The sequence below is a fragment of the Carcharhinus amblyrhynchos genome, chromosome 12 (assembly GCF_965287045.1).
Source record: "Carcharhinus amblyrhynchos chromosome 12, sCarAmb.v2.hapA, whole genome shotgun sequence".
NCBI classification, from domain to species: domain Eukaryota; kingdom Metazoa; phylum Chordata; class Chondrichthyes; order Carcharhiniformes; family Carcharhinidae; genus Carcharhinus; species Carcharhinus amblyrhynchos.
Window position 1 is genome coordinate 16,419,230 of NC_137335.1, and position 27,420 is coordinate 16,446,649.

Here is a 27,420-nt window from a genome sequence, read left to right on the forward strand (position 1 = left end):
CGTTACGGCAAATAGGGTCCAGGTGAAGGCTGGGATGAAAGCGCTTTATCTGAATGCACGAAGCATTCGGAATAAAGTGGATGAGCTGGTGGCGCAGATCAACACAAATGGATACGATCTGGAGGCCATTACAGAGACGTGGCTGCAGGGTGACAGGGACTGGGAGCTGAATGTACAGGGCTATCAAAGTGTTTAGGAAGGATAGGCAGGAGGGAAAAGGGGGGAGCGTAGCTCTGCTGATTAAGGATAGCATCAAGGTGGTAGCAAGGGATGATATTGGAGCCAAGGAGCAGAACGTGGAATCGTTGTGGGTGGAGATTAGGAACAGCAAAGGGAGGAAGGCGCTGGTGGGTGTCGTCTATAGGCCCCCGAATAATGATCTGGAGGTGGGGCGGGCTGTTAACGTGCAAATAAGTGCGGCGTGCAGGAATGGGACGGCCATAGTTATGGGGGATTTCAATCTGCATATTGATTGGTCGACCCATGTTGGACGCGGTGGGCTCGAGGAGGAGTTCTTGGAATGCTGCCGGGATAGTTTCCTGGAACAGTGCGCGTTGGAGCCGACGAGGGAGAGAGCTATCTTGGATCTGGTGCTATGTAATGAGGCGGGTAGAATTAGGGACCTCGCGGTGAAGGATCCTCTTGGGGAGAGTGATCATTGTATGGTGGAGTTTCTGGTGCAGATGGAGGAGGAGAAAGTGGGTTCCCAGACACGCGTACTTTGTTTGAATAGAGGGGAGTACGGTAGGATGAGAGATGAATTGGCGAATGTGGACTGGGGGAGCGCATTGGAGGGAGGGTCTGCTGAGGAGCAGTGGAGGATCTTTAAGGAGATCTTTCTTGGTGCTCAGCGGAAATTTATTCCGATGGTCAAAAAGGACAGTAGGAGGAGAGGTAATAAGCCGTGGATAACGAAGGAGGTGAAGGAAAGTGTTAAATTAAAAGCGGAGGAATTTAGAGTAGCTAAAAGTAGTGGGCGAGAAGAGGATTGGGAGAGGTTTAAATGTCAACAAAGATTGACAAAGAAGTTGATAAAGAAGGGTAGGAGAAACTATGAAGCTGGGCTAGCGCTTAATATAAAAAAAGGATAGCAAGAGTTTTTATAAATATATAAAAAGGAAGAGGCTGGCTAGGGTGAACGTTGGTCCTTTAGAGGATGAGAAAGGGGACCTAGTGGTAGGGGATGGGGATATGGCTAAGGTATTGAATAACTTTTTTGTTTCTGTCTTCACGGAGGAGGACGTGAATAATTTGCCGGGTGTTAGTGATGGAAAGGTGGTAGGACTGGAGGGTCTTAATGACATTACTGTTACTAGAGAGGCGGTGCTCGACAGACTGGAGGGGCTGATTGTGGACAAGTCCCCAGGACCGGATGGAATGCATCCGAGGGTTCTGAAAGAAATGGCGGAGGTGATAGTGGATGCCTTGGTGGTTATTTTCCAGACGTCGCTGGATTCCGGGGAAGTGCCGGAGGATTGGAAAACGGCTAATGTTACACCGTTGTTTAAGGGGGGTGCCAGGCAAAAGGCGGGGAATTATAGGCCAGTTAGTTTAACGTCTGTGGTAGGTAAAATGTTAGAATCCGTCATTAAGGAGGAAATTGCGAGGCATCTTGAAGGGAATTGCTTGATAGAGCAGACGCAGCACGGTTTCATTAAAGGGAAGTCGTGTCTGACAAATTTACTGGAGTTCTATGAGGATGTGTCTAGGGCGGTGGATAGAGGAGAGCCGGTGGATGTGGTCTTTCTGGATTTTCGAAGGCGTTTGACAAAGTACCTCACAAGAGGTTACTGCAGAAGGTCGAGGGACATGGAGTTGGGGGTAGGGTGTTAGCGTGGATAGAGGATTGGTTGTCAAATAGGAGGCAGAGAGTGGGGGTCAATGGGTGCTATTCGGATTGGCGGATGGTGACTAGTGGGGTGCCCCAGGGGTCGGTGCTGGGGCCTCAGCTTTTTACCATTTATATAGATGATCTGGAGGAGGGAACCGAGTGTAGAGTGTCGAAATTTGCTGATGACACCAAGATTGGGGGAACGGCAAATTGTGTGGAGGGTGTGGAGAGTCTGCAGAAGGATCTAGATAGGCTGGGAGAATGGGCCAGGAAATGGCAAATGGAATTTAATGTTGGCAAGTGTGAGGTGGTCCACTTTGGTAGGAATAATGGTAGGAAGGACTATTACTTACGTGGCGAAAAACTGCAGCAGGCGACGGTGCAGAGGGACCTCGGGGTCCTTGTGCATGAGTCGCAAAAACCCAGCTTGCAGGTGCAGCATGTGGTCAGGAAGGCGAATGGGATGCTGGCCTTCATAGCGAGGGGGATTGAATATAAAAATAGGGAGGTCTTGCTGCAGCTGTATGGGGCATTGGTGAGGCCGCAGCTGGAGTACTGTGTGCAGTTTTGGGCACCGCACCTGCGCAAAGATATTTTGGCCTTGGAGGGAGTGCAGAGGAGGTTTACTAGGCTGATACCGGAGTTGAGGGGGTTGAGCTATGAGGAGAGGCTGAATAAACTGGGCTTGTACTCGTTAGAGTTTAGAAGAATGAGGGGAGATCTCATTGAGACGTATAAGATGATGAATGGGATGGATAGGATAGAGGTGGAGAGACTCTTCCCATTCAGAAAGGACAGTAGGACTAGGGGGCACAGCCTCAAGATAAAGGGGGGGCGGTTTAGAACGGAGTTGAGGAGGAACTTTTTCACTCAAAGGGTGGTGAATCTCTGGAATTCTCTGCCCGTTGAAGTGGTGGAGGCTGCCTCGCTAAATATTTTTAAGACGCCGGTTGATGGGTTTTTGATAAGAGAGGGGATTATGGGTTATGGGGAGAGGGTGGGAAAGTGGAACTGAGCCATGACAGATCAGCCATGATCTTATTGAATGGTGGGGCAGGCTCGAAGGGCTAGATGGCCTACTCCTGCTCCTATTTCTTACGTTCTTATGTCTTCACAGAGGAGGGCACAAATAGCTTGCCGAATATTAAAGATAGAAGGATGGTAGGAGATGAGGGCCTTAATGCGATTACTGTCACTAGAGAGGTAGTGCTTGATAGACTAACAGGACTGAAGGTAGACAGGTACCTGGGACAGGATGGAATGCATCCCCAGGTTCTGAAAGAAATGGCAGAGGTGATAGCGGATGCCTTAGTAATTATTTATCAAAATTCGCTGGACTCCGGGGGAGTGCCGGAAGATTGGAAAACGACTAATGTTACGCCACTGTTTAAAAAAGGTAGCAGACAAAAGGCAGGGAATTATAGGCCAGTTAGTTTAGCGTCTGTAGTTGGAAAAATGCTAGAATCCGTCATCAAAGAAGAAATAGCGAGGCAGCTAGAAAAGAATGGTTTGATCGAGCAGACGCAGCACGGATTCGTTAAGGGGAAGTTGTGCTTAACGAATTTATTGGATTTCTATGGAGGAAGTGACTAGTGCGGTAGACAGAGGGGAACTGATGGATGTGGTGTTTTTAAGATTTCCAAATGGCGTTGATAAGGTGCCTTGCAAAAGGTTAGGGTGCACGGAGTTGGGGGTAAGGTGTTAGCGTGGATAGAGGATTGGTTGTCTAATAGGAAGCAGAGAGTTGGAATCAATGGGTGCTATTCTGGTTGGCAATTGGGGACTAGTGGAGTGCCGCAGGGATCGGTGCTGGGCCCTCAACTGTTTACCATTTACATAGATGATCTGGAGGGGGGTGCTGAGCGTAGGGTGATGAAATTTGCTGATGACACGAAGATGAGTGGAAAAGCAAATTGCGTGGAGGGTGTGGAAAGTCCGCAGAGGGTTCTGGATAGGCTGAGCGAGTGGGCGAGGACCTGGCAGATGGAGTATAATGTTAGCAAGTGTGAGGTTATCCACTTTGGTAGAAATAATAGTAGGAGGGATTATTATTTAAAAGGCGAAAAGCTGCAGCATGCTACGGTGCAGAAGGACCTGGGGGTCCTTGTGCACGAATCGCAAAAACCCAGTCTGCAGGTGCAGCAGGTGATCAAGAAGGCAAATGGGATGCTGGCTTTTATAGCGAGGGGGATAGAATATAAAAGATGGGAGGTCTTGCTGCAACTGTACAGGGCACTGGTGAGGCCGCAGCTGGAGTACTGTGTGCAGTTTTTGGTCGCCGCACTTGCAGAAGGATAGGTTGGCCTTGGAGAGAGTGCAGAGAAGGTTCATTAGGCTGATACCGGAGATGAGAGGGTTAGCCTATGAAGAGAGACTGAATAGACTGGGTCTGTACTCGGTGTTTAGAAGGCTGAGGGGGCATCTTATAGAGACATAAGATAATGAAGGGGATGGATAGGGTAGAGGTAGAGATTCTTCCCGCTTAGAAAGGATAGCAGGACTAGAGGGCACAGCCTCATGTTAAGGGAGGGGCAGTTTAGATTGGAGTTGAGGAGGAACTTCTTCACTCAAAGGGTGGTGAATCTCTGGAATTCTCTGCCCGTTGAAGTGGTGGAAGCTACCTTGCTGAATATATTTAAATCACGGGTAGATGGGTTTCTGATAGACAAGGGTTATGGGGAGAAAGCGGGAAAGTGGAACTGATCCACTTCAGATTAGCCATGATCTTATTGAATGGCGGGGCAGGCTCGAAGGGCTAGATGGCCTACTCCTGCTCCTATTTCTTATGTCTGTCAAAAAGTAGCCTGACTGCGTCTTTTTTCTGAAATGGCTAAGTTCAAGTGAATGGTGCACAAACTGCGTTTAATGTTTAGAACCAAACATGGAGCAAAATACAAAGTTGCCTATCACCCAACCAAAACATCACCCATCTGTGCCCAAACTTACCCACAATCCCTCTCCGCCCACTACCACTGAAATCTTCACTCACATTTGTCACTTCAGGACAAAATTTTGAACACTCTTTGCTGGCGTCACAACACCACTTACTACCTCCAACTCATTCAGACGTTTGCTACCACTATCGAGTATCCATGAGGTGGAGATGCCAGCGTTGGACTGGGGTGGGTACAGTAAGTAGTCTCACAACCCCAAATTAAGGTCCAACAGGTTTATTTGGAATCACGAGCTTTCAGAGTGCTGCTCCTTCATCAGATGAGTCTCCCTCTATCTTCATTTCCAGGTTGCAGCGTCTACTGTAGAGCTGGTATACAAAAAGTGGTTGAGGAGTGAGAGAGAGGTGTGATGACAGAGCCTTGCAACATAGTCTGTGTTGTAGGTCGACTTGAGTGGGTTTGTAATCTGTAGTCCTTTTGGGATCTTGACTGCTTTCTTGCACCTTTGTAGAAACTTGCTGTGTTGATATGCGTGATCTTCTTGGTGATCCTCTCCACTTTGAGCCAACAGTTTGTGGTGTCGATGGTAGCCATGATGTGAAGATGCCAGTGTTGGACTGGGGTAGGCATTGTAAGAAGTCTCACAACACCAGGTTAAAATCCATTAAGTTCAACAGTTCTTGATGAAGGAGCAGTGCCCCGAAAGCTCATGATTCCAAATAAACATGTTGGACTTTAACCTGGTTTTTGTGAGATTTCTTACTATTGAGTACATTATTATTTCAAACACTTTCCATCATCCACCAAGGGGAGAAGGGGACCTGGTTACTATGGCAGGCAGTGGAGGATCCATCCATGTAATTTTTTTCCTTTGCAAAAGGACTGTCATTTCTAAGAACTCCTTTAATTACCTGTGCTCTTCCTTAATATTTTCTGGCTTTCTCAATCAAACTATGCTCTTCCATAGGTCCACAAATCCTTTAAATTAATTATAGATTTTTGTACTTAATAGGTTTTGGACATCTGCTACTCATGAAAAAGATATTGCAGCATTCTGATGTGCAGAATTTAACCCCTTGACAATTAATCTTAACAGAGCACATCATGAGGAAAGTGGACAGAACACCTCAAACTGCAAAGACAGGACATCATTTTTCATACAATCACTTATAAGAGATCAAAACAATTCACTATTAGTTATGCTGGACACCTTCTTCCTTCTCTCCATAGGTGAATGGTTGTTGTTGAAAATAATACTTTTATTTTGGCTAGATTTTAATTTTTTAAACTTCAAATCCCTACATCACAAGACCCACTGCTCAATTTAAAACACCAGCAGCATTTGGGCATGTATAAGGCATCACTTGCAAACGATAACTGTATTGCCATTCTTACAATCATATCAATAGTATTGAAGTGTTCAAAGTTGAGTTGAATTGCACATTGTTTATTTTGGTTGAGCAAATGGACACAGTATTCTGCAGGTGAATGTATGCAATGACAAGAGCAGAGGAGTTGTTACTAAAGGAGATTATTGTGGGGTTTAATATTTTCTAGAGTCTTGATGAGGTGTGGTCTATATGCAAGGGTGGCCAAAAGGGTCACTTAAATAAACAGGTGAGCACTGTGCCACCCTGGATAATGTTCAGTTCCCTCTTGGTGCTGGATTGTGAAGATGAAATGTGCTTTTTTTTGTGGTGCTTGCTTGTAGATTCCATGACTTGCAGTAGTGAGCCAACTTTGTAATATCATTGCTTTATACATCTTCTACTTCCAGGAAAGTCTCTGAGCCTGTATGTCAACAGCGGAATTTGTCTGCATTGATAAACTTCCAGGACTGGATTGGGGGAAAGAGTCTATGGTGCAAAATTAAAACAGGGTTGGGTCAAGACAGACGCCCAGGAGAAACCCATTTGTCTGTTTCTTTCAGGCGCTGGTCTTGTTACCAATGTACACAATGGATCATTTGTCCTGGTGTAGCAGTTCAATGGCGTTCGTAACCCAGCGGGTGAGAACTCTTGATATTTTGGTAAATATGCAGTGAGATCAAAGAAAACTGCTTCACTTTGTGATTGTATTGTTTTGATCTCTTATAAATGATTGTATGAAAAATGATGTCCTGTCTTTGCAGTTTGAGGTGTTCTGTCCACTTTGCTCATGATGTGCTCTGTTAAGATTAGCTTTCAAAGGGTCAAATTCTGCACATCAGAACGCTGCAATATTCTTTTCATGAGTAGCAGATGTCCAAAACCTATTAAGTAAAAATCTCTGGAATTAATTTAGAGGATCTGTATACCTGTGGAACAGCACAGTTTGATTCAGACAGTCAGAAAATATTAAGGAAGAGCACTGGTGACCTGCAGTGAGGTCAAAGAAAACTGTTCCATTTTGAGATTCCGTTGAAAGCAAGCACTGAAATCCACAAAATCGCTCCTCTGTGAGCTAACACTACATTGATGAAACTGCATGTTGCGGGTAGCGGACTTATTTTTATTCATGGAATGACAATATTGCTGGCAAGGCCAGGATTTATTGTCCTTCCTTAATTGCCCTTTAAAAGGTGGTAATGAACCAACTTCTTGAACCACTGTGGTCCATCTGGTTTAGGTAGGGAATTCCAGGATTTTGACCCAGTGCCAGTGAAGGAGCGTGAGAGAATAGGAGGGGAACATGCAGAATGGTGTGTTCCCAAACACTGGCTAGAAACAAAGGTTGTGGGTTTAGAAGATGCTGTCAAAGAAGCCTTAGCGAGTTGCTGCAGTAATCTTGTTAGATGGTGCACAGTGCTCCCAATGTGCACTGGTGGTGGAGACAGTGAATGTTCAACCAAGTGGATTGCTTCAGGCTTTAATCTTTTGGAGTTGTGCTCATCCAGACAAGTGGAAGAATAATCCATTACACCTCTGGCTTTTGATGGTGGAATACAAAGTTGTAGATGGAGGAGAGGCTTTGTGGAGTCAGGAGGTGAATTGTTTGCTGGAGAATTCACAGCCTGCTAACCTGCTCTTGTAACCAAATTATTTATATGGCTGCTCCTGTTGAGCTTTTGGCCACTGCTAACCCCCAGATTGTTGATAATTCTATTTCAACCCAATGAATATCTCACTCATCCTATCTGGAGATGTACAATGAATTAAACATCTTAACTTCTCCATTTGACCTGGTTTTACGTCAGGCTGATAATGTGGTTTATACCTGTAACCTATGGCGTAGTAAAGAGATGCCACGGAAAAATAAGGGGAAAATACACGTAATGTTCAGTAATCTATCTTTTCGCAGACATATTTGTCAAGTATTTCATATTAAACAAGAATTTCTCACAAACTTTGACACTATTTTAAAGGACATGAAGGAGCTGTGTCTCTGAGCACATGATGTGGAGATGCCGGTGTTGGACTGGGGTGAACACAGTAAGAAGTCTCACAACACCAGGTTAAAGTCCAACAGGTCTATTTGGTAGCAAACACCAGTAGCTTTCAGGGCTGTGCCCCTTCATCACGTGAGTGAGCCCCATTCACCTGATGAAGGGGCAGAGCCCCGAAAGCTAGTGGCGTTTGCTACCAAATAAACCTGTTGGACTTTAACCTGGTGTTGTGAGACATCTTGCTGAGTACATGCAACTTTTGAAGGCCTTGATGGCATCAATAATTGATCATTGTTGGGAAGACAAAATGGGAACTCTTGCATGCTTCAGCACTGACATCTCAAAGTACAGAATATGCACAGAAACATCAAAACAGCAGGTGCAACACATACCCGGATTTACAGGTTCTATACTCCACTTTTAGGATGGGCTTGCAGGGCTCTGGTTTCTTCCCATCTTTTGGCAGCTTTCCTGAAAGAATAGGTTTGATAACTGTAGTGTTGATTAGCTCAGATGTTCCCCAAATGCAACGAGTACAATGAAAATGTTCTGCTCTTAGGCAAGAGCATACAGAGCTCATGTTGTAACTAAGCAAAGCTAATGCGCTGTAGCATTTGGTCATCATTCCTTGTCAAGGAGGAACTACTTCCATCTGGCGAGCTATTCATTTTATTTAGGAACAACACTTCAAAGAATATTAAGCAGAGTTTAACAAATTGGGAATTGGAAAAATCTCTGTCTGACCTTTTAGCTGGGCAGGACCCACTGGGAGGAGTTTGAACTCATTCCATTCATGCAGTGCCCAAACTTTGCTAGGGACTCAGCTCCTTTCAAGACAATCTGCATATTATGCAAGATCTAACTAAGCATTGCTTTCTGGATGTGACAGCTCAGAATGTGCGGTGACCAAGCAATTGCTATTTTCCATCAAGTCGTGACTCAAAGTTTGCTCTGCAACATAGACTATATTTAGGCTTTGGAAGAACAGGAAGGACACGCTAGGCTAGATTATAGTTCACACAAACAGAAATGTATATGCAATTCAAAAATAGAACCGCAGAAAGCTGTAAACTATTAAAAGACTCGGTGTGAAAGAAAAACAAACAGTTAATAAACATTGTACCAGTTACAAACATCAACCAGCAGGTGTAGATAGGCAATAAGCACAGATACCCAACCTCAAAGAGCTTAGGGGCAAGGGCTTTTGTTTGAATTATAGTTTGCAGCAACATTTCTTTAAAGATGTTTCAAATAGAAAGAACAAATGAGTAACTACGGAAAGAGGAAGATTGATTACAGATCAAAAAGGCATGGAAGTGGAAGATGTGGCATGGTTCTTAATGACTTTGCATCTGTCTTCATGGAAAAAGGGGGACGATCAGATATTGCAGCTAAGGATGAGAAGTGCCAAATATTGGCTTTGCATCATGAAAAGGGAAATATTAAGGAACATGGCATGAGTGGATAAATTGAGGGGCCTTGATCAAATGTATCTTAGGCTGCTCAGCAAGGGAGAAAATAATGACACTGACCATAATTTCTCAATCGATTTGGCTACAAGCATGATGCTGGAGGACTACTGACATATTTTGGTTAGACAGGAAGCAATGGGTTGACCAAACAATCGCAGGTCAGAGGTTTGTGACTGGAAGGCTGGTTCTAAAGAGAGTTCTGCAGGGATCCACACTGGGTCCCTTGCATTTTTTATATCAACAATTTACACAAAGATTGGGTGAGGGGGGGCATAATTAGGAAATTTACACAGAAAAAAAGACAACTTATAAGAAGAAACGCCATAGCTTGCAGCAAGAGGACAAATGAGGCAAGGAAATACTGGATTTTGGATTTCATAGATACTGTTTTCTAGTACAGAAACATTGACGTTATAGTGGACTTTACAAAAATGCTGCTTTAACCTCAACTGGAGTATTGCATCCAAATATGGGCACCAGACTTTAGGAAGGATATGAAGGCAATGGAGAAGTGGCAGAAAAGGTTGATGAGAAAGACAAACTTCAATTACAAGGATAGGTTGGGGAAACTGGGGCTATTCTGAGAGGTCGTAAAAAGATTTAAATAAGGCATTCCAGAATCATGAGGGGTCGGGACAGTAATTAGAGAGAAACTGTTCCCATTGGTGGTAAGGCTGAACTAGACAGCACCTGTCTAAAATGAACCAGTGCCAATGTGGAAAAAAAAACTTTTACGTAGTGAATGGGATGCTGGCCTTCATAGCGAGGGGGATTGAATATAAAAGTAGGGAGGTCTTGCTGCAGCTGTATAGGGCATTGGTGAGGCCGCAGCTGGAGTACTGTGTGCAGTTTTGGGCGCCGCACCTGCGCAAGGATATTTTGGCCCTGGAGGGAGTGCAGAGGAGGTTTACTAGGCTGATACCGGAGTTGAGGGGGTTGAGCTATGAGGAGAGGCTGAATAAACTAGGCTTGTACTCGTTAGAGTTTAGAAGAATGAGGGGAGATCTCATTGAGACGTATAAGATGATGAATGGGATGGATAGGATAGAGGTGGAGAGACTCTTCCCGCTCAAAAAAGACAGTAGGACTAGGGGGCACAGCCTCAAGATAAAGGGGAGGCGGTTTAGAACGGAGTTGAGGAGGAACTTCTTCACTCAAAGGGTGGTGAATCTCTGGAATTCTCTGCCCGTTGAAGTGGTGGAGGCTGCCTCGCTAAATATTTTTAAGAAGCGGTTTGATGGGTTCTTGATAAGAGAGGGGATTAAGGGTTATGGGGAGAGGGCGGGAAAGTGGAACTGAGCCACGACAGATCAGCCATGATCTTACTGAATGGCGGGGCAGGCTCGAAGGGCTAGATGGCCTACTCCTGCTTCTATTTCTTATGTTCTTATGTTCTTATGAATAGTTAGGATTTGGAACACATTGTCTGAGTTTTTAGTGGAAGCAAATTCAATCAAAGCATTCAAAAGAGAACTGGATAATTACCAGACGAGAAAACTATTGCAGGGCTATGGGAAAAGGCAATCAAGCGGAACCTGCAGGTACAGACATGATCAGTCTCCTGTATGGTAACAGTTCTACGATCTTTTAATACATAATAGACTTCAATATCCTAGCATATAGAGGGCCAGAGAAAACTTACTGCATGTCCATATATCTCAAAAGGTAGCAGGACAGAAGCATAAGGTGGTTAAGAAGGTAAACAGGATACTATCCTGTATTAGTCAAGGCATAAAATAACAATAACAGGGAGGTTAGATTAGAATTGCATAAATCATTAGTTTAAATTACAGCATATCATTCTGCTCACCACATCATCAGCAGGATGTGATCACACTAGAACGGGTACAAAGGGTCTTGCCAGGATTGGCAAATTATAGATACGAAAAGATCGCGTTACTTGGGGTTGATTTCTTTGGTACAAAGTAAATGAAGGAAGATTTAATTGAGGTGTATAAAATTATGAATAGGGAGAACCTGTTACCCTCAGCAGGGAGATCAATAACCAGGCAGCATAACTGGCAGAATGTTTACAGGCAAATCGAGGAGAAATGTTTTCATCCAAAGCATGGTACAAGTCTGGAACCTGGTGTCTGAAGCAGTAACATTTGCAGAAACCCTCATCACATTCAAAAAAGTACTTGGACATACACGAAGTGTCGTAACCTTCAGGATTTAAACTGCAAAGTGGAATTAGGCTAGATAGCTCTTTTTCTGCTAGCACAGAAACAATGGGCCAAACGGCCTTTGTCTTCTCCTCTCTATGTTACTATGTAAGTAATACACATAGGCCGTAAAACCCATACTAACAGGTTCACACTTACCATGTGGTGTAATAATGTGCGCAGGTTTGATGGGAGATTTTACATTCCAGATAGTAAGGCTGCCATCTGAATGGCTACAAACAAACTGTTTTCCTTCATGATGCCAAGCCACAGAATGAATAGCCTGTTGAACAGAAATGTTCAGTCAGTAAACAGAATGTTGCAATAGCATTCCTAAGAAACAATACTGATAATGACCATAATTATTTACATCAATTTAACATTTGCTTGGCTCAAAATGGGATACTGAAAAACAACAATATGAAAGTTAGAGACTTGATTGCTGGCAGTCTAATAGATTAGCATACAGACAGCTGCAAACAGAAACAAGCCACATTTCTCAGTATACGGCCTTATTCTGTCCTATCTCTATGAGATTGTGCAACTTAAGCAACCCTCACTTCCCTTTGCCTTGCTGATGCCAAAACATTGAATGCATTCAAAAAGCGGCTAGATATAACACTTGGGGTGAATAGGATTAAAGGTTATGCCAAAAAAGCAGGATTCAGCTGCTGAGTTGGACGATCAGTCATGATCGTAGTGAATGGCAGAGCGGATTCGTAGGGCCAATTAGTCTCCTCCTGCTCCTATTTTCTATGTCCATGTTAGCAGCCATGCCTTCACCTGCCACTCTCCTCCTGGGAAACCCTCCTTAAAATCTACCTTTTGAACAGTGCTGATATCTCTTTGGCTTGGTGTCAATTTTTTTTACTGCACTCCTCTGAAGCACCTCGAGACGTTTTAGTATGTGAATAGTGCTATATAAAGACAAGTTATCATGCAGAAATGCGTCATCAGTGCTGGAGGTACAAAATTGGTTGAAATAGAGGCTTACTCAAAAATATTCACAGGAGCATAAACAGTAAGAACCTTACAAGTCCCCAATTTGTTAATATTTTGAAAAGCATGAACTCAAATATAATGTCGGGGTAATGTTTATAACTAAGCAGTTCCTTTCGATTGTACTCTCCTTTATTTGAACAATAGGTAGTCTAAACAAAAACGATTGAGTTTAACATTCAATAGCAGACATGAAGTCCATAATAGAGCAAGCCAAGATTAGAAAAATGCAACTAGTGTTGAGGCACATTAGTGCACGTTAGCATGTTGAATTGCAAGTGATTGAAAATATGACCAAAAGGACTGTAGCACAATTTTATTCGTGTTAAAATTGATTGTTGTAACATTACTGGATCAGAAACCTGTGGCATAAGTTGAGATTTACTATTTTACAATGGCAGAGCATTGTCAGTGGTAAAAATGCTTCAATGCCATTCTCGATGAGGGTTATATCTTTGCCTCTCTGGAGTGAGGGAAGAGGGGCAGCAGGGGAATTATGAGAAGCCGGTATGCTAGATGATGGAGGGGCCAGATCTCATTTTCTGCAGCAATATCCCTGCAAAGTATATAGAACGCAGACCCAGGTGGATATTGGGTTTAGGCTGAGCCAAACCCTTGTGGACTCAATGGCGGCAAGTTGAAGAAGATGGAAGAGGATTAAGTGCCTCAAGAGTAGTCATACACATGAACAGGCCACAATCATGATAATAAAAATACTGAAATGCTGTTATTTTGGTGTACAAGACGCTGATTACAATATGAAATCTCTATGACTGAAGAGGCTTTTGTCTGGCAAAACTGCTCATTCTGGGAACATCCTGGAATGCAAGATAGCCCCAGTTTCCTTACTCAACGGAAAATCCTTCTCCATTGTCTCCCCCTTCAGTACCTCCAACAACTGCAAACAGCTCATGTCTTTCTTTAACTCAAGGATCGAGACCATCTGGGCAGCTGCTTTGCCACTACCCTCACCAGGTCAAACTTACTGCAAATTCTCCCTGCCTAGTCCAGAAACATGGTTCTCTTGCTCATCTCCCAACTTTCCTCATGCCTTCTCCGAGCTCATCTTGCCCATGATGGCACAATGGCACTGATTAGCACTGCTGCTTCAGTGTCATGGATTGGGTTCAATTCTGGCCTTGGGTGACTGTCTGAGTGGAGTTATATCTGCATGGGTTTCCTCCAGATACCCCAGTTTCCTCTCACACTCCAAAGGTATGCAGGGTAGGTTGATCAGCAATGGTAAATGCACAAGGTTATGGGGATAATGAGGGCCTGGATAAGATGCTCTTTCAGAGAGAGAGTGCAGATGTGATGGCCCAAATGGTCTCTTCCGGAACTGTAGGGATTCTATGGTTCTATGAGACAACCTTCTGTTCCTACGAAACTGTTGATCACCAACATTCCCTTCTTGGGCTCCATGTTAAATGATGTTAATGGCTTTCTCTCCAGGTACTGTCCTTTTCTTCAAATCTGCTAGCATCAATCCTATCCTTAAAATAGCATTTAATGCCACTATCCTTGCAAACTAGCACCCCATCTCCAACCTCCTTCTCTTCTCTAAGTTCCGGAAATGTGTTGTTACTTAGATGGTTCCATTACGTCTTTAATCATAGCTAGAGAATAACTTGCAATGGTGTTTCTTCCCCCTTCGATACAGTTACCTCTGTTGTCCCCCAGAGGATGTATTCTAATTTCTCCTCCCAATTCTACCTCACCACCTCTCTCAATGACCCAAAGGTAGGGGAAAGTAGGGGAGTCTAAAACTAGAGGGCAGAGATTTAAGGTGAGAGGGGAGAGATACAAAAGGGTCCAGAGGGGTAATTTTTTCCAAACACAGGGTGGTGAGTGTCTGGAACAAGCTGCCAAAGGCACCCAGGTTGATAAGGTTGTTAAGGTGGTGTACGGTGTGTTAGCTTTTATTGATTGAGGGATTGAATTTCAGAGCCGTGAGGTCATGTTGGAACTGTACAAAACACTGGTGCGGCCACACTTGGAGTATTGCGTACAGTTCTGGTTGCCGCATTGTAAGAAAGATGTGGAGGCATTGGAAAGGGTGCAGAGGAGGTTTGCCAGGATGTTGCCTGATATGGTGGGAAGGTCTTATGAGGAAAGGCTGAGGGACTTGGGGTTATTTTCATTAGAGAGAAGGTTAAGAGGTGACCTAATTGAGGCATACAAGATGATCAGAGGGTTAGATAGGGTGGACAGTGAGAGCCTTTTTCCTCGGATGGTGATGGCTAACATGAGGGGGCATAGCTTTAAATTGAGGGGTGGTAATTATAGGACGGATGTCAGAGGTAGGTTCTTTACTCAGAGGGTAGTAAGGGCATGGAATGCCCTGCCTGCAGAAGTTGTGGACTCGCCAACATTAAGGGCGTTCAAATGGTCAGTGGATAGGCATATGGATAACATTGGAATAGTTTAGGTTAGAAGGTCATTAGATTGGTTCCACTGGTCGGCGCAACATCGAGGGCCGAAGGGCCTGTACTGCACTGTCATGTTCTATTAATCATTTGTAAACATATGGTTGGGACCCTGATATAATCACTGTGGGGGCGAGAGAACACACAATTGAGCAAGGGAATCCCACTGGAGTAAATGCAATACCTTCAGAAAGCCAAAAGTTATTGCCTGGTTCCCACCAAACTCTGTTGCTTAGCCACCACATGCAACTGTCAAAAGTGAAATTAGACTGTTTGCAACTGAGATAAGACAGATTTTTGATCTTTGAACAAATCAAGGGATATGGGGAAGTTGGCAGCAAAGTGAAGCAGATGACAGCACTGATTGTCAGAGTAGACTCGAGTAGCTCTATGGTCTACTCCTGTTATTTCCTTTGGTCTCGATATGATTCCAAGACTAGCTTCTGACTACACATCATTAAGATCATCTATTTCTACTTATGACATCGCCTTGCCTCAGCTGGTGCTTAAACCTTTATCCATCCTTTATCACTTCTGACAATTCCAATGCACTCTTGGCTCGTGTCTCACCTTCTAATTTCTGTGACACTCTTCAGAATTCAGCTGCCTAATTTTCATCATTTCCTGCTCACCCAATAGTTCTGTGCTCACTGATCTATATGGGCTGTTCTGTTCCTAGTTTTACAATCTCACCAATCTCTCCATGTCTTCAGACTTCCATAATCTCCTGCAACCCCACAGCTCTGCTAGATACCTGTCGCCCTAATTCGTGCCATTTCCAGCACCTCCAATTTAAACTGCTCTAACACTGGCTGTGACTTCACCTGCCAAGGCACTACATTCTATAAATTTGTTTCTCAACCACTCAGCCTGTGCTTCTCCTTAAAACATTGACCAAGCTTTTTGGTTATCTGCCTTAATATTTCATGCACTTGGTGTCAAACTTTGTTCCATGATGCTCCTAAGAAGCAGTGTAAGATGCTTTGTAAGCAGGTTCTTCTTGAGCGCTAAAGAGGGAATGCGAGTTCCCAGCTAAACATTTTAAAGTTAAAGTAGTCACATTAACACTGCAATGCAGGTTACTCTGAAACTTCCTTAGTTGCCACACTATGGTGACTGTTTGGGTAAATGAACCTAACTAGCACATCTTTCAGGCTGTGGGAGGAAACCGATGCAGACATGGGGAGAATGTGCAAATTCCATACAGCCTCTAAAAATGCAGAGACAACCATTTGCATGATTATCAGGACTTTCATAACCACCCAGGCCTGGACCAAAGTCATTTCAATAACATTTTTAACAATACAGACTTGCCTCTACTAGAAAGGGCTTATAAAAAGTTGAATAAAACAGGTATGGATTAAGAACATAAGAACATAAGAAATAGGAGCAGGAGTAGGCCATCTAGCCCTTCGAGCCTGCCCCGCCATTCAATAAGATCATGGCTGATCTGTCGTGGCTCAGTTCCACTTTCCCGCCCTCTCCCCATAACCCTTAATCCCCTCTCTTACCAAGAACCCATCAACCCGCTTCTTAAAAATATTTAGCGAGGCAGCCTCCACCACTTCAACGGGCAGAGAATTCCAGAGATTCACCACCCTTTGAGTGAAGAAGTTCCTCCTCAACTCCGTTCTAAACCGCCTCCCCTTTATCTTGAGGCTGTGCCCCCTAGTCCTACTGTCTTTTTTGAGCGGGAAGAGTCTCTCCACCTCTATCCTATCCATCCCATTCATCATCTTATACGTCTCAATGAGATCTCCCCTCATTCTTCTAAACTCTAACGAGTACAAGCCTAGTTTATTCAGCCTCTCCTCATAGCTCAATCCCCTCAACTCCGGTATCAGCCTAGTAAACCTCCTCTGCACTCCCTCCAGGGCCAAAATACTCTGACTTCTATAGTCCTTTATGTTTTAAAGTACACATATCTTGTCAACTTTGCCAATCTCTCTTCAATTGTCCCTCAAATCTTAGACAATATTTAAGTGAAGCCCAGTTAGGGTCAGATGGATTACTCCATAAACACTAGCTGTTACAGGCAAGAACTTCACATCTTCAGTAGGTTTGGTGCTGAGGTCCAAAATTCCTCCTGGACCTCATGTTAAAGAATGGGAAGCACAAGATGATACTGTTTCACTTGCCCAAGAGGAAAACACTTGTGACTGCTGCCACAATCACTGAAAATAATCCATAATGAAGTGTTTTCATATAGGAAGGAAGAAGTATATTTTGCAGACTTACTCATGTGGGGGAAGAAATGTAAATCGTTTCCAAGTATCAACCAAGGTTGCAATGAAAATTACAAATTCTACTCACCAAGAATTCAGTTCACATCAATGTATTTTTATTCCGTCAAAGCATGTGCTTACCTCATCGTAGCTGTATCTGTACTCTCCCTTCTTTGATTTAAGGTCCCACAATACCAGAGTTCCAGATTCGAAACCAATTAAAAGCTGCAGGGATTAAAAAGGATACAAGATGGGACAACCATATCTCTAAAATCCATCTCCAGTTCCTCTTTGAGCAAATTCATCACCACACAGATTAGCATTGATCGAGGGTCTCAGCTACAGGAGTGTTATATTTATTTGCCACTCAGGCTAGGGGACGTTTTACACACCTGAGGCTACCACTAGAATAGTTTGCTGCTATACCAAATTGCAAAAGTGCAGGTGAGACTGGACCAGAGAACTGTCAGTGCTTACTGGGCAGGTTTACAATTGAAAGACGTCTTGGGTGAAGCATTAGGACTGCTAGCATCTACAGGACGAAGCTCTAGTTGGCAGCTTTTGAAGGGACCAAACAATGAACACAATATTGAAGTTACTGTGTCATCATCCTCCACTCATGAAGGTGTCTTTCTTGCTTCCTCTTCATCGTATTTCATTAATAGCGAAGGAAGTCAATACGTAAAGCATCCTGGTTTGCAAACACCTCAACTCCCATTTCAATTCAACTCCAACCAAATGAGCTAAACACTGACACTAATGTTGTGATACTATACTTGCAAAATCTGCTCTGCTCAGCAGGCTATGCGCTGAAGGAACTTTCAGGATTACATACAAAAGCAATTTGGAAATGAAGATAGTTAAAATGACATCGCATGAAGAATACAAGACAAAACCACCTGGATAAGCTTGTGTAGGATATGGTTAATAGCGGATTTGGATACCAATGAAAAAATGAAAATAATTTCAGTGATTAGTCAAGAAATACATGCATGGTCAATAACCGATGACAAATCTAGCTGGTGTAAACTTCATATGCCCAAGTGGAACTGTGAATCAAAATTAAATTGGCATAAAAATGCTTTTACTGCGTCATTAAAGGACTGACTAAAGAGTCAAGCTATTAATCTAAAGATTAATTCAACTCATAATTCAGTGGAAATTTTGGGGATTGTGCCACAACCTAATTAAATAATACAACATGGACAGAAGCAGCAACAATGGGAGAGGTAACAGTTAATAACTTGAGGGGGAAAAAAGGCAATTTTTAATTTGAGGACAATTAACTAGTAAATCTGCTATAGAATATCTCAATTAAAGAGGAATGAACCATTATGTCTGAGATGCAACAAATTCAAATGATATAAAAGGATGCCTAAAGTAGATAATTTACTTTTAAATGAGCAAATGGAATGCAGAAGGAGACATAAGTGAAATTAATGATTCTGCAGTAAAGAGATCTCCAGAAAGAGCTCAAGAGAATGTTAGGGGTGTAAACATGAATAGCTAAAAAAAACCAAAACGTAATAAAACAGGTTCCAGTAAAGCAGCAAATAGTGTGTGTAAAAAAGTGAGTAAACCCATCAGACCTAGCCTTTCATGAAAGATCAAAGCCCTGAAATATTAACATTGTTTATCTCTCCACAAATGCTGCAAGAGACCTGCTAAGTATTTCCAACAATAGATATTTTTAACCACACCTTGTGGTTTGCCACGAAGTTAAGCACACCTTGAAGTTCACTCACTCATGAACATTTATGTACATTCTCATGGCAATTAACTTTAAACACAGCAAAAGCACACACCCAAAAAACCCACAAACTTATCAAACAAGACTTCCAAAGTAAGTCCCACTCTAAGAAAATGCAAGTTCCCTACTCAGAGAAATCAGGAATTCTAAGAAAAATAGGCAAATTGAGGAGTGGGGAGGAAGATTCAAGAAAAATTAATACCCCCCCCCCCGCCTCATCGAGAGTGATAGGTTTCTGTTCAGTAAAGGTGTCAAAGGGTAAGTGTTTTTTTTAAATTGATGGGATGTGGGCATCGTTGGCCAGGCCAGCATTTATTGCCAATCCCTAATTGCACTAGAACTGAGTGGCTTATTTGGCCATTTCAGTGGTCAGTTAAGAGTCAAACTCATTGCTGTGGATGTAGGCCAGGCTAGGTAAGGACAACAGATTTCCTTCCTTAAATGACATTAGTGAACCACAAGGGTTTTATATGACAATCAACAATGGTTTCATCATTAGACTTTTAATTCCAGATTTTATTGAATTCAAATTTCACCTTCTGCTGTGGTAGGATTCGAACTTGGGTCCCTACGTTGCTCTGGACCTCTGGATTACTAGCCTAGTGACAATACCACTATGCCACCGCGTCCCCACAAGTCAAGGTACACAGCCAGAATCTGAGTGAATTTTAGACCTGTTTGAGGAACTGAATGACCCTGTAACTACGTCCCTGTGGACATTTGAAAACTCTCAGAAATATAACATCCATTCAAACATCATGCAGCATTTAAGGTCATTGTGGCAGAGCTAATGGGCAAGTTGAAAAGAATTAATGAAAATTAGGTCGCACGCATCCTTGGGTGCTGAGTAAGATTTTAAGGGTATTAGCTGTCTTTATATAAAAAAAAATGCTGAGGTAATTCAGATTGGAAGCAGGCTCACACCACAAGAGGGTGAACTTAGTTTTGGAAATTGTCCTGACATTGAATGGACAAAATCTCCCTTTTTATCTGTGGGTGTATGGTGGCACACTGGTTAGCATTGCTGCCTCTCAGCACCAGGGACCCAGGTTCGATTCTGTGTGGCGCTTACACGTTCTCCCCATGTCTGTGTGGGTTTCCTCCGGGTGCTCTGGTTTATTCCCATGATTCAATGATGTGCGGGTTAGGTGGAATGGCTATGCTAAATTGCCTCTTAGTATCAGAGGCTAGATAGTGTAAATGCATGGAGTTATGGGGATAGGCCTGGATGGGATTGTAGTCCATGCAGACCCAATGGGCCAAATGGTCTCCTTCTGCACTCTTGGATTCTTACGGATCCCAAGCGAAAGTTGTTTGGAGCTGTGGATTCCCAGCATGAAGCTGCCCAATGAAAGTGAGTATTCATGAACCTGGCTTGTATAGAAAATAGCAACTATTACATATTCTATTATTAACCGAAACCACAAATGGTTTGGGAAGTCAGGAATCAGGAGGAAAGAAAGGCAAAACAGGTGGCTCTAAGAAATATCGTTTGGGTATTCCAGCACCAGACCAGGTTCAACTGTGGGATATGGGTGGGGGATGAGTAGGGAGAACGTTGAGTAGCAGGAAACAACTCCCTACAAGATGTTTGGTCTAATTTAATATTTTATGGAACCTCAGATGTAACCCTGCTTTTATAGGAACCAGAATCTAATCCATCCTGGAGCACCAGATCTGTTTTGCTACAGATAAGCAGGCATGCATTTATAATATGTTTTTCATCACCTAAAGTCCCAAAGTCTTTCATAGCTAATTATGGACTTCTGAAGTGTAGTTACTGTTGTGGTGCAAGAAACAAAGCATCTGACATGTGGGCATTGTTGGCCAGGCCAGCATTTATTGCCAATCCCCTGGTCCGGATGGGATCTACCCTAGGATTCTCTGGGAGGCTAGAGAGGTGATTGCAGAGCCTCTGGCTCAGATCTTCAGGTCGTCATTGGTCTCTGGTGTAGTCCCGGAGGATTGGAGGATAGCGAATGTTGTCCCATTGTTTAAGAAGGGGAACAGAGACTTTGCCGGGAATTATAGACCGGTGAGTCTTACTTCTGTTGTGGGCAAGGTTTTAGAAAAAATTATTAGGGATAGGATTTATAGTTATTTGGAGTGTAATGAATTGATTAGAAATAGTCAGCATGGTTTTGTAGCAGGTAGGTCGTGCCTTACTAACCTTATTGAGTTTTTTGAGAAGGTGACCAAAGAGGTGGATGGGGGTAAGGCAGTTGACGTGGTATACATGGATTTTAGTAAGGCGTTCGATAAGGTTCACCATGGTAGGCTTCTGCAGAAAATGCAGATGTATGGGATTGTGGGTAATCTAGGAAGTTGGATCAGGAATTGGCTATCAGATAGGAGACAGAGGGTGGTGGTGGATGGTAAATATTCATCATGGAGTGCAGTTACGAGTGGTGTGCCTCAGGGATCTGTTTTGGGGCCACTGTTGTTTGTAATTTTTATTAATGATCTGGATGAGGGTATAGTTGGGTGGATTAGTAAATTTGCTGATGACACCAAAGTTGGAGGTGTGGTAGATTGTGAGGAAGGGTGTCATAGTCTGCAGGGAGACTTAGATAGGTTGCAGAGCTGGGCCGAGAGGTGGCGGATGGAATTTAATGCGGAGAAGTGTGAGGTAATTCACTTTGGTAGGAGCAACAGATGTGTCGAGTATAGGGCTAACGGGAGGACTTTGAATAGTGTGGATGAACAGAGGGATCTAGGTGTGTGTGTACATAGATCCCTGAAAGTTGGGAATCAAGTAGATAAGGTTGTCAAGAAGGCGTACGGTGTCTTGGCGTTTATTGGTAGGGGGATTGAATTTAGGAGTCGCAGTGTAATGTTGCAACTGTACACTACTCTAGTGCGGCCGCACTTGGAGTACTGTGTGCAGTTCTGGTCCCCGCATTACAAGAAGGATGTGGAGGCGTTGGAGAGGGTGCAGAGGAGGTTTACTAGGATGTTGCCTGGTATGGTGGGGAGGTCCTATGAGGAGAGACTGAGGGATCTAGGGTTGTTTTCGTTGGAAAGAAGGCGGCTAAGAGGGGATCTTATTGAAACATATAAGATGATTAGAGGTTTAGATAGGGTGGATAGTGATAGCCTTTTTCCTCGGATGGAGAAAGCTAGCACGAGGGGGCATGGCTTTAAATTAAGGGGGGGTAGCTACAGGACGGATGTCAGGGGTAGGTTCTTTACCCAGCGGGTGGTGAGGGATTGGAATGCCCTGCCTGCTGCAGTTGTAAATGCATCTAGTTTGGGGGCGTTTAAGAGATCTCTGGATAGGTTTATGGACGAAAAGGGATTGGTATAGGCTAGTGGGTCATTGTTTTTGTAACTGGTCGGCGCAACATCGTGGGCCGAAGGGCCTGTTCTGCGCTGTAATGTTCTATGTTCTATGTAATCCCTAATTGCACTAGAACTGAGTGGCTTGTTTGGCCATTTCAGTGGTCAGTTAAGAGTCAAACTCATTGCTGTGGATGTAGACCAGGCTAGGTAAGGACAACGGATTTCCTTCCTTAAATGACATTAATGAACCACAAGGGTTTTTATGACAATCAACAATGGTTTCATCATTAGACTTTTAATTCCAGATTTTATTGAATTCAAAATTTCACCTTCTGCTGTGGTAGGATTCGAACTTGGGTCCCTGCGTTGCTCTGGACTACTAGCCTAGTGACAATCCTACCACAGCAGGAGGTAAAATTTGAATTCAATAAAATCTGGAATTAAAAGTCTAATGATGAAACCATTGTTGATTGTCATAAAAACCCTTGTGGTTCATTAATGTCATTTAAGGAAGGAAATCCGTTGTCCTTACCTAGCCTGGTCTACATCCACGGCAACGTGATGAATAGCTAGTGACCCTGTGATCAAGGGGAATGCTCTGGGGACCTCAGTCTGAACACCACTATGACAGATGATAGGATTTGAACTCAATAAAAATCTGGAATTAAAAGTCTAATGGTAACCATGAAACCACTGTCAATTGTCGAAAAACCTATCTGGTTCACTCGTGTCCCTTTTGGGAAGGAAGTCTGCCATCTTACTCGGTCTGACTTGCATGCTACACCAGACCCAAGGCAACATGGTTGACTCTTAACTGCCCTCAGAAGTGACTGAGTGAGGCATGCAATTCAAGGGGCACTTCGACACGGGCAACAAATTCCAGCTCAGTTGGTGATGCCCACATCCCACGAAAGAACATTTTAAAATTCTGCTTTTTTGTGAAGAGTCATAAGGAATTGAAACCTCAACTCAAGTTTCTCTCTCCATAGATGTTGCCAGGTCTGCTAGGTTTTCTAGCATTTTCTGTTCGTATTTCAGATTTCCAGCATCTGCAGTATTATGCTTTTACTTTTTTCTGGTGTTGACTGATTGATAAATGTTGATCAGGATTCCGGGGAAACTCCTTTTCTCTTTAAACTGTGCCGTGGCATTTTTTAAATGTCCACTTGAGAGGACAGATGGGGCCTCAGTTTCAGCATCGCATCCAAAGATGATAATAGTGGTTTTCACTTCTTGCAAGGTCTGTGGGGTTGGCTTGTGAAAGTGCATAACGACAGAAAGTTATTAGAGGCAAAAAACAATAAAGGTGCATTTTTTCCTCTCGCATATCATGTCCTCCACACTACTAACTTCGGTAGCACCTCAGAATGAGGTGGTTTTGCGTGACACAAGCACTCCAGCCACCAAGACAGGCTTGTTAAGCAAAGCACCTGTCATCCCATAGTCAACTAAAGTCAAGTCAATCACGTTTGCTAAAGGCATGTGGATTACTTCATTTAGCCACTTTACAACACGGCTGACAGCAACTCAAAATACTTTCCATAAGCCACCTGTCAAGCTACTGTTTGGTCACAGACATACCACAATAAGGGGAACAAATATTCATGAAATTAATGGAGGAATTCAGTAGGATCCACACGGCACATTAGATTCCTACGTCACTCCCAATGGAACTTTCCCATCTCTAATTTATGACTGGGAGGATCAAAGAAAGAAATCCATTTCATGACCTATGTGAAAGTTAATACAACCTTAGGCAGGAAGCCAGACTGTTAAATACATGATTAGTTCACTGAATTAGAAAGTAACTGATAAGTATGTACTCTAAGTGAATAACAGTGCTTTTTTTAAAAAGAAAATAACAATACAAGAACAGGGGATTATTTTTAAAGTATATTGCTGGAGCATGAATAATTTATCCACTCGCAACATTTGTGGCAAAGTCCAATTCTTACGAAAAATTGAACACTGGGAGTCAAACATGATAATGGGAGATCGTGGGACTGCTTCAGCAAAGAGCCTTCAGAAATGTAATGGACCAAATAGACTTCCTGAATGTTGCAAGTGACTACATTTGAATGTGAGATGAGCTCCATTTGATAATGTTGGGGGAATGGAGTTGGACTCCATTATACTGAGAGCGTGGGTGATCTAATCAAATCATGCAGCGCGATTACAAAATACTCAGCATGGGCTAGACTTGAGTGAATTACTGGCATAATTGTTAGTAGACCGTCAAATGTCATACGTTCCTAGTATATCGTTGGTAATTTGATTTTATAGCGAGGTGTATATGTATCCTGGTAGTCAGAAGTCAGCAATTTAGCTCCTGTGGCTGCAGCATTGATTTATATGGACAAGGTGGCACAGATTTTGCTGACCTCAGCTAAGCCAGCATTCAATGAGCTTGCACTGGCGTCAATGGCTAGAGAAAGGGCAGAAAAGGAAATGTGTCAACTTGTCTTGCTGTTAGTCACAGAAACCTCGGAATTGACCTCAGGAAATATCTAGCTTGGAAAAAACTGGGTGTATTTGTGTTTTACAAGGTTGTAAAATTTTACTGCATGATATTCACTGCATGAAAATTGGAGTCGTCACCATTGCAACTATTTTTTGTATATTTACATTTTGTAAACAAGTAAAAAAACACAGCTTTTTAGTAGTCCTTCACAGATAGTCTTTGCCTCAAGTTTGAATCACTTTCTGAAATTAAAGACTTAAATTGCTTCAGTTCAAACTCAAAAGCACAATGTTCTGAAGTTCATCCTCTAACTTGCAGTCAAATCAGTCAAAGCATACAAAGTTTGTCCTGAAACAAAAGAATTGTTTTGGAATTTAATTATGAAAATGAAAATACGTGCAACAGTTCAAATGGTTTGAATCATCTTGCTTCTCTTTCTGATAGATAGCCTCTCTAGCTTAAAAGCAAAATCCCTTAATATTAACTCCATCCAAATACACGTTTGAAATCTATCTACTTGAGAATGCAGATCTGAAATACGCCTTTTGGCTTTCTGAAAGAAACAAAAGGATACACTAGCCTCAATGCTACTCAGATTGTGTTACAGAGAAACCTAGTCAGGACAAAGTCAGGAACATGGCATGCCTATTGATTTTAACACCAGGTCCACATTCAACTAATGCTTCACTGTGTTAGTTAATTCCGAGGTTTCTGTGTCCAACATTTGGCCAGATTGACTGCGCAGGCACCAGTAGAAATTTGGCAGCAGGACAATAATAGGAACAGTCCCTATAGGTCACTGGCAGAAGATCCAAGGACTCCTCGAGGGGCCTGGGAGAATGTACTCCTGCGCTGCCCCAAAAAGATACAAAAAAGGCAGGCTTTTAACATTTACCTTATCCAGTCATCACCTCCCCCCATCCTAAGTGTGCTGCCGGGCAAGCAAACACGCAGGACTCTCCCTGATGTTCAGCTAATTCTATCATCGAAGTGATGTTAGTATTTGAATGCTAATTTGGCCCTGACAGGAACCTTACCCATGGTCTGATTTGGGGGCAGCAAAAATGCAAAAGGCTGGGAAGGCAGTGGGTTGAATCCAGGAGGGACTGTTTTGAATTTTAACTCCCCCTGCACCATTCCCGCTGGGCGGGGCAAGTTAAAAATCACAGCCACAGATTCTGACGCTGAAGATAACTATGTTGTTAGGTTGGCAAATTCTTGATGTACTTTGGCAAACTTTACACATATATATTCTGGTCTCAATAACTCAAAGGTGTGCGTGCACAGTAATGATTTCCAGCCACACTCACCTCTCACAAAATTTATTCCAATCGTGTCAAATTTATTCTATCACACCTGATTGGATCATTCTTCTCACACTTGACAATCAGCCCTGACTCCCCATTTATCGGGAGTGGAAAGTGACTTAAAATGAATCGAAAAATTGATCAGTTGTATATTAGGTTGGAATCTAGGAAGGTTGACAGCACAGTTTTTGATAATTTTCTGCCTCCAAAAAGTCAACTATTTCTGCAATTGTGATGTAATCTTAAAAAAACGAAGCATCCGTGTAGGAAAATACATGGTTACTAACTTGTTAATTGGACTGTCCAGGTTTCAACTTAACCTCTGTCTGAACTCTCCAAACATTTCCAGAAGAGAGCACAATTACACTTCTAGCCTTAAAAAGACCATCCTAATAACCATACTGTGACTCACTGCGAGTCCAGAAATTTGCCAAGTAGATTAAAAAGAACTAACACACACACACACATTTCTAGTTCAACAAGCTCCTGCAAAACTGAATTTGTTCCATATAAAATCATATTTCTTGCACCTGACCAATGTGAACTGTTTAACGCATAGAAATTTCAAATAGCTTAAAACACAAAAGTCCATTATTTTCTCCCAAATTGCTTGCAAACAAAGATAAAATAAGATTTATTAATTAGCAAAAGATGTTTAAAAATATATTTCATGATAACATGACTGAACAATTAGGCCTCAAAGGATTGAATCTTCTTGCCCACAGATTTGAATCTGCTGGTTGAAGGAAGTCCGAGCACATACAGTGTACCAAGTGTAGATGTGGGGTGGAACAAGACATTTTCAGGGCAGCACGGTGGCAAAGTGGTTAGAACTGCTGCCTCACAGCACCAGGGACCCAGGTTCAATTCCTGGCTTGGATCACTATCTGTGTGGAGTCTGCACGTTCTCCCTGTGTCTGCATGGGTTTCCTCTGGGCGCTCTGGTTTCCTCCCAGTCTGAAAGACATGCTGGTTAGGTGCATTGACCCAAACAAGCGCTGGAGTGTGGTGACTAGGGGAATTTCACAGTAACTTCATTGAAGTGCTAACATAAGCCTTACTTGTGATGAATAAATAAATTTTAAAAGAAGCCATAGAGGGAATTCTCAGCTAAAAGTGACCAGTAAAATTGCAAATGTGACAAACATACACAATAAGTATTTTTATACAGATACTCGAAATTTAAAAATATTAGCAGAATATTTTAGTTAATAGAATATTTTCTTATATAATCCGTTCCTTTG

The 27,420-nt window shown here is 42.8% G+C and overlaps 1 protein-coding gene across 1 annotated transcript in view; it reads right to left on the reverse strand.

Annotated features, from left to right (window-relative positions):
* LOC145350807 (syntaxin-binding protein 5-like) overlaps nucleotides 1-27,420 on the reverse strand; it is a 186,902-nt gene that overhangs the window by 93,141 nt on the left and 66,341 nt on the right. Inside the window, 3 exon segments of the mRNA XM_080200126.1 lie at nucleotides 8,482-8,560; nucleotides 11,886-12,009; nucleotides 17,518-17,601. Coding sequence (XP_080056252.1) covers nucleotides 8,482-8,560; nucleotides 11,886-12,009; nucleotides 17,518-17,601 — 287 coding nt within the window.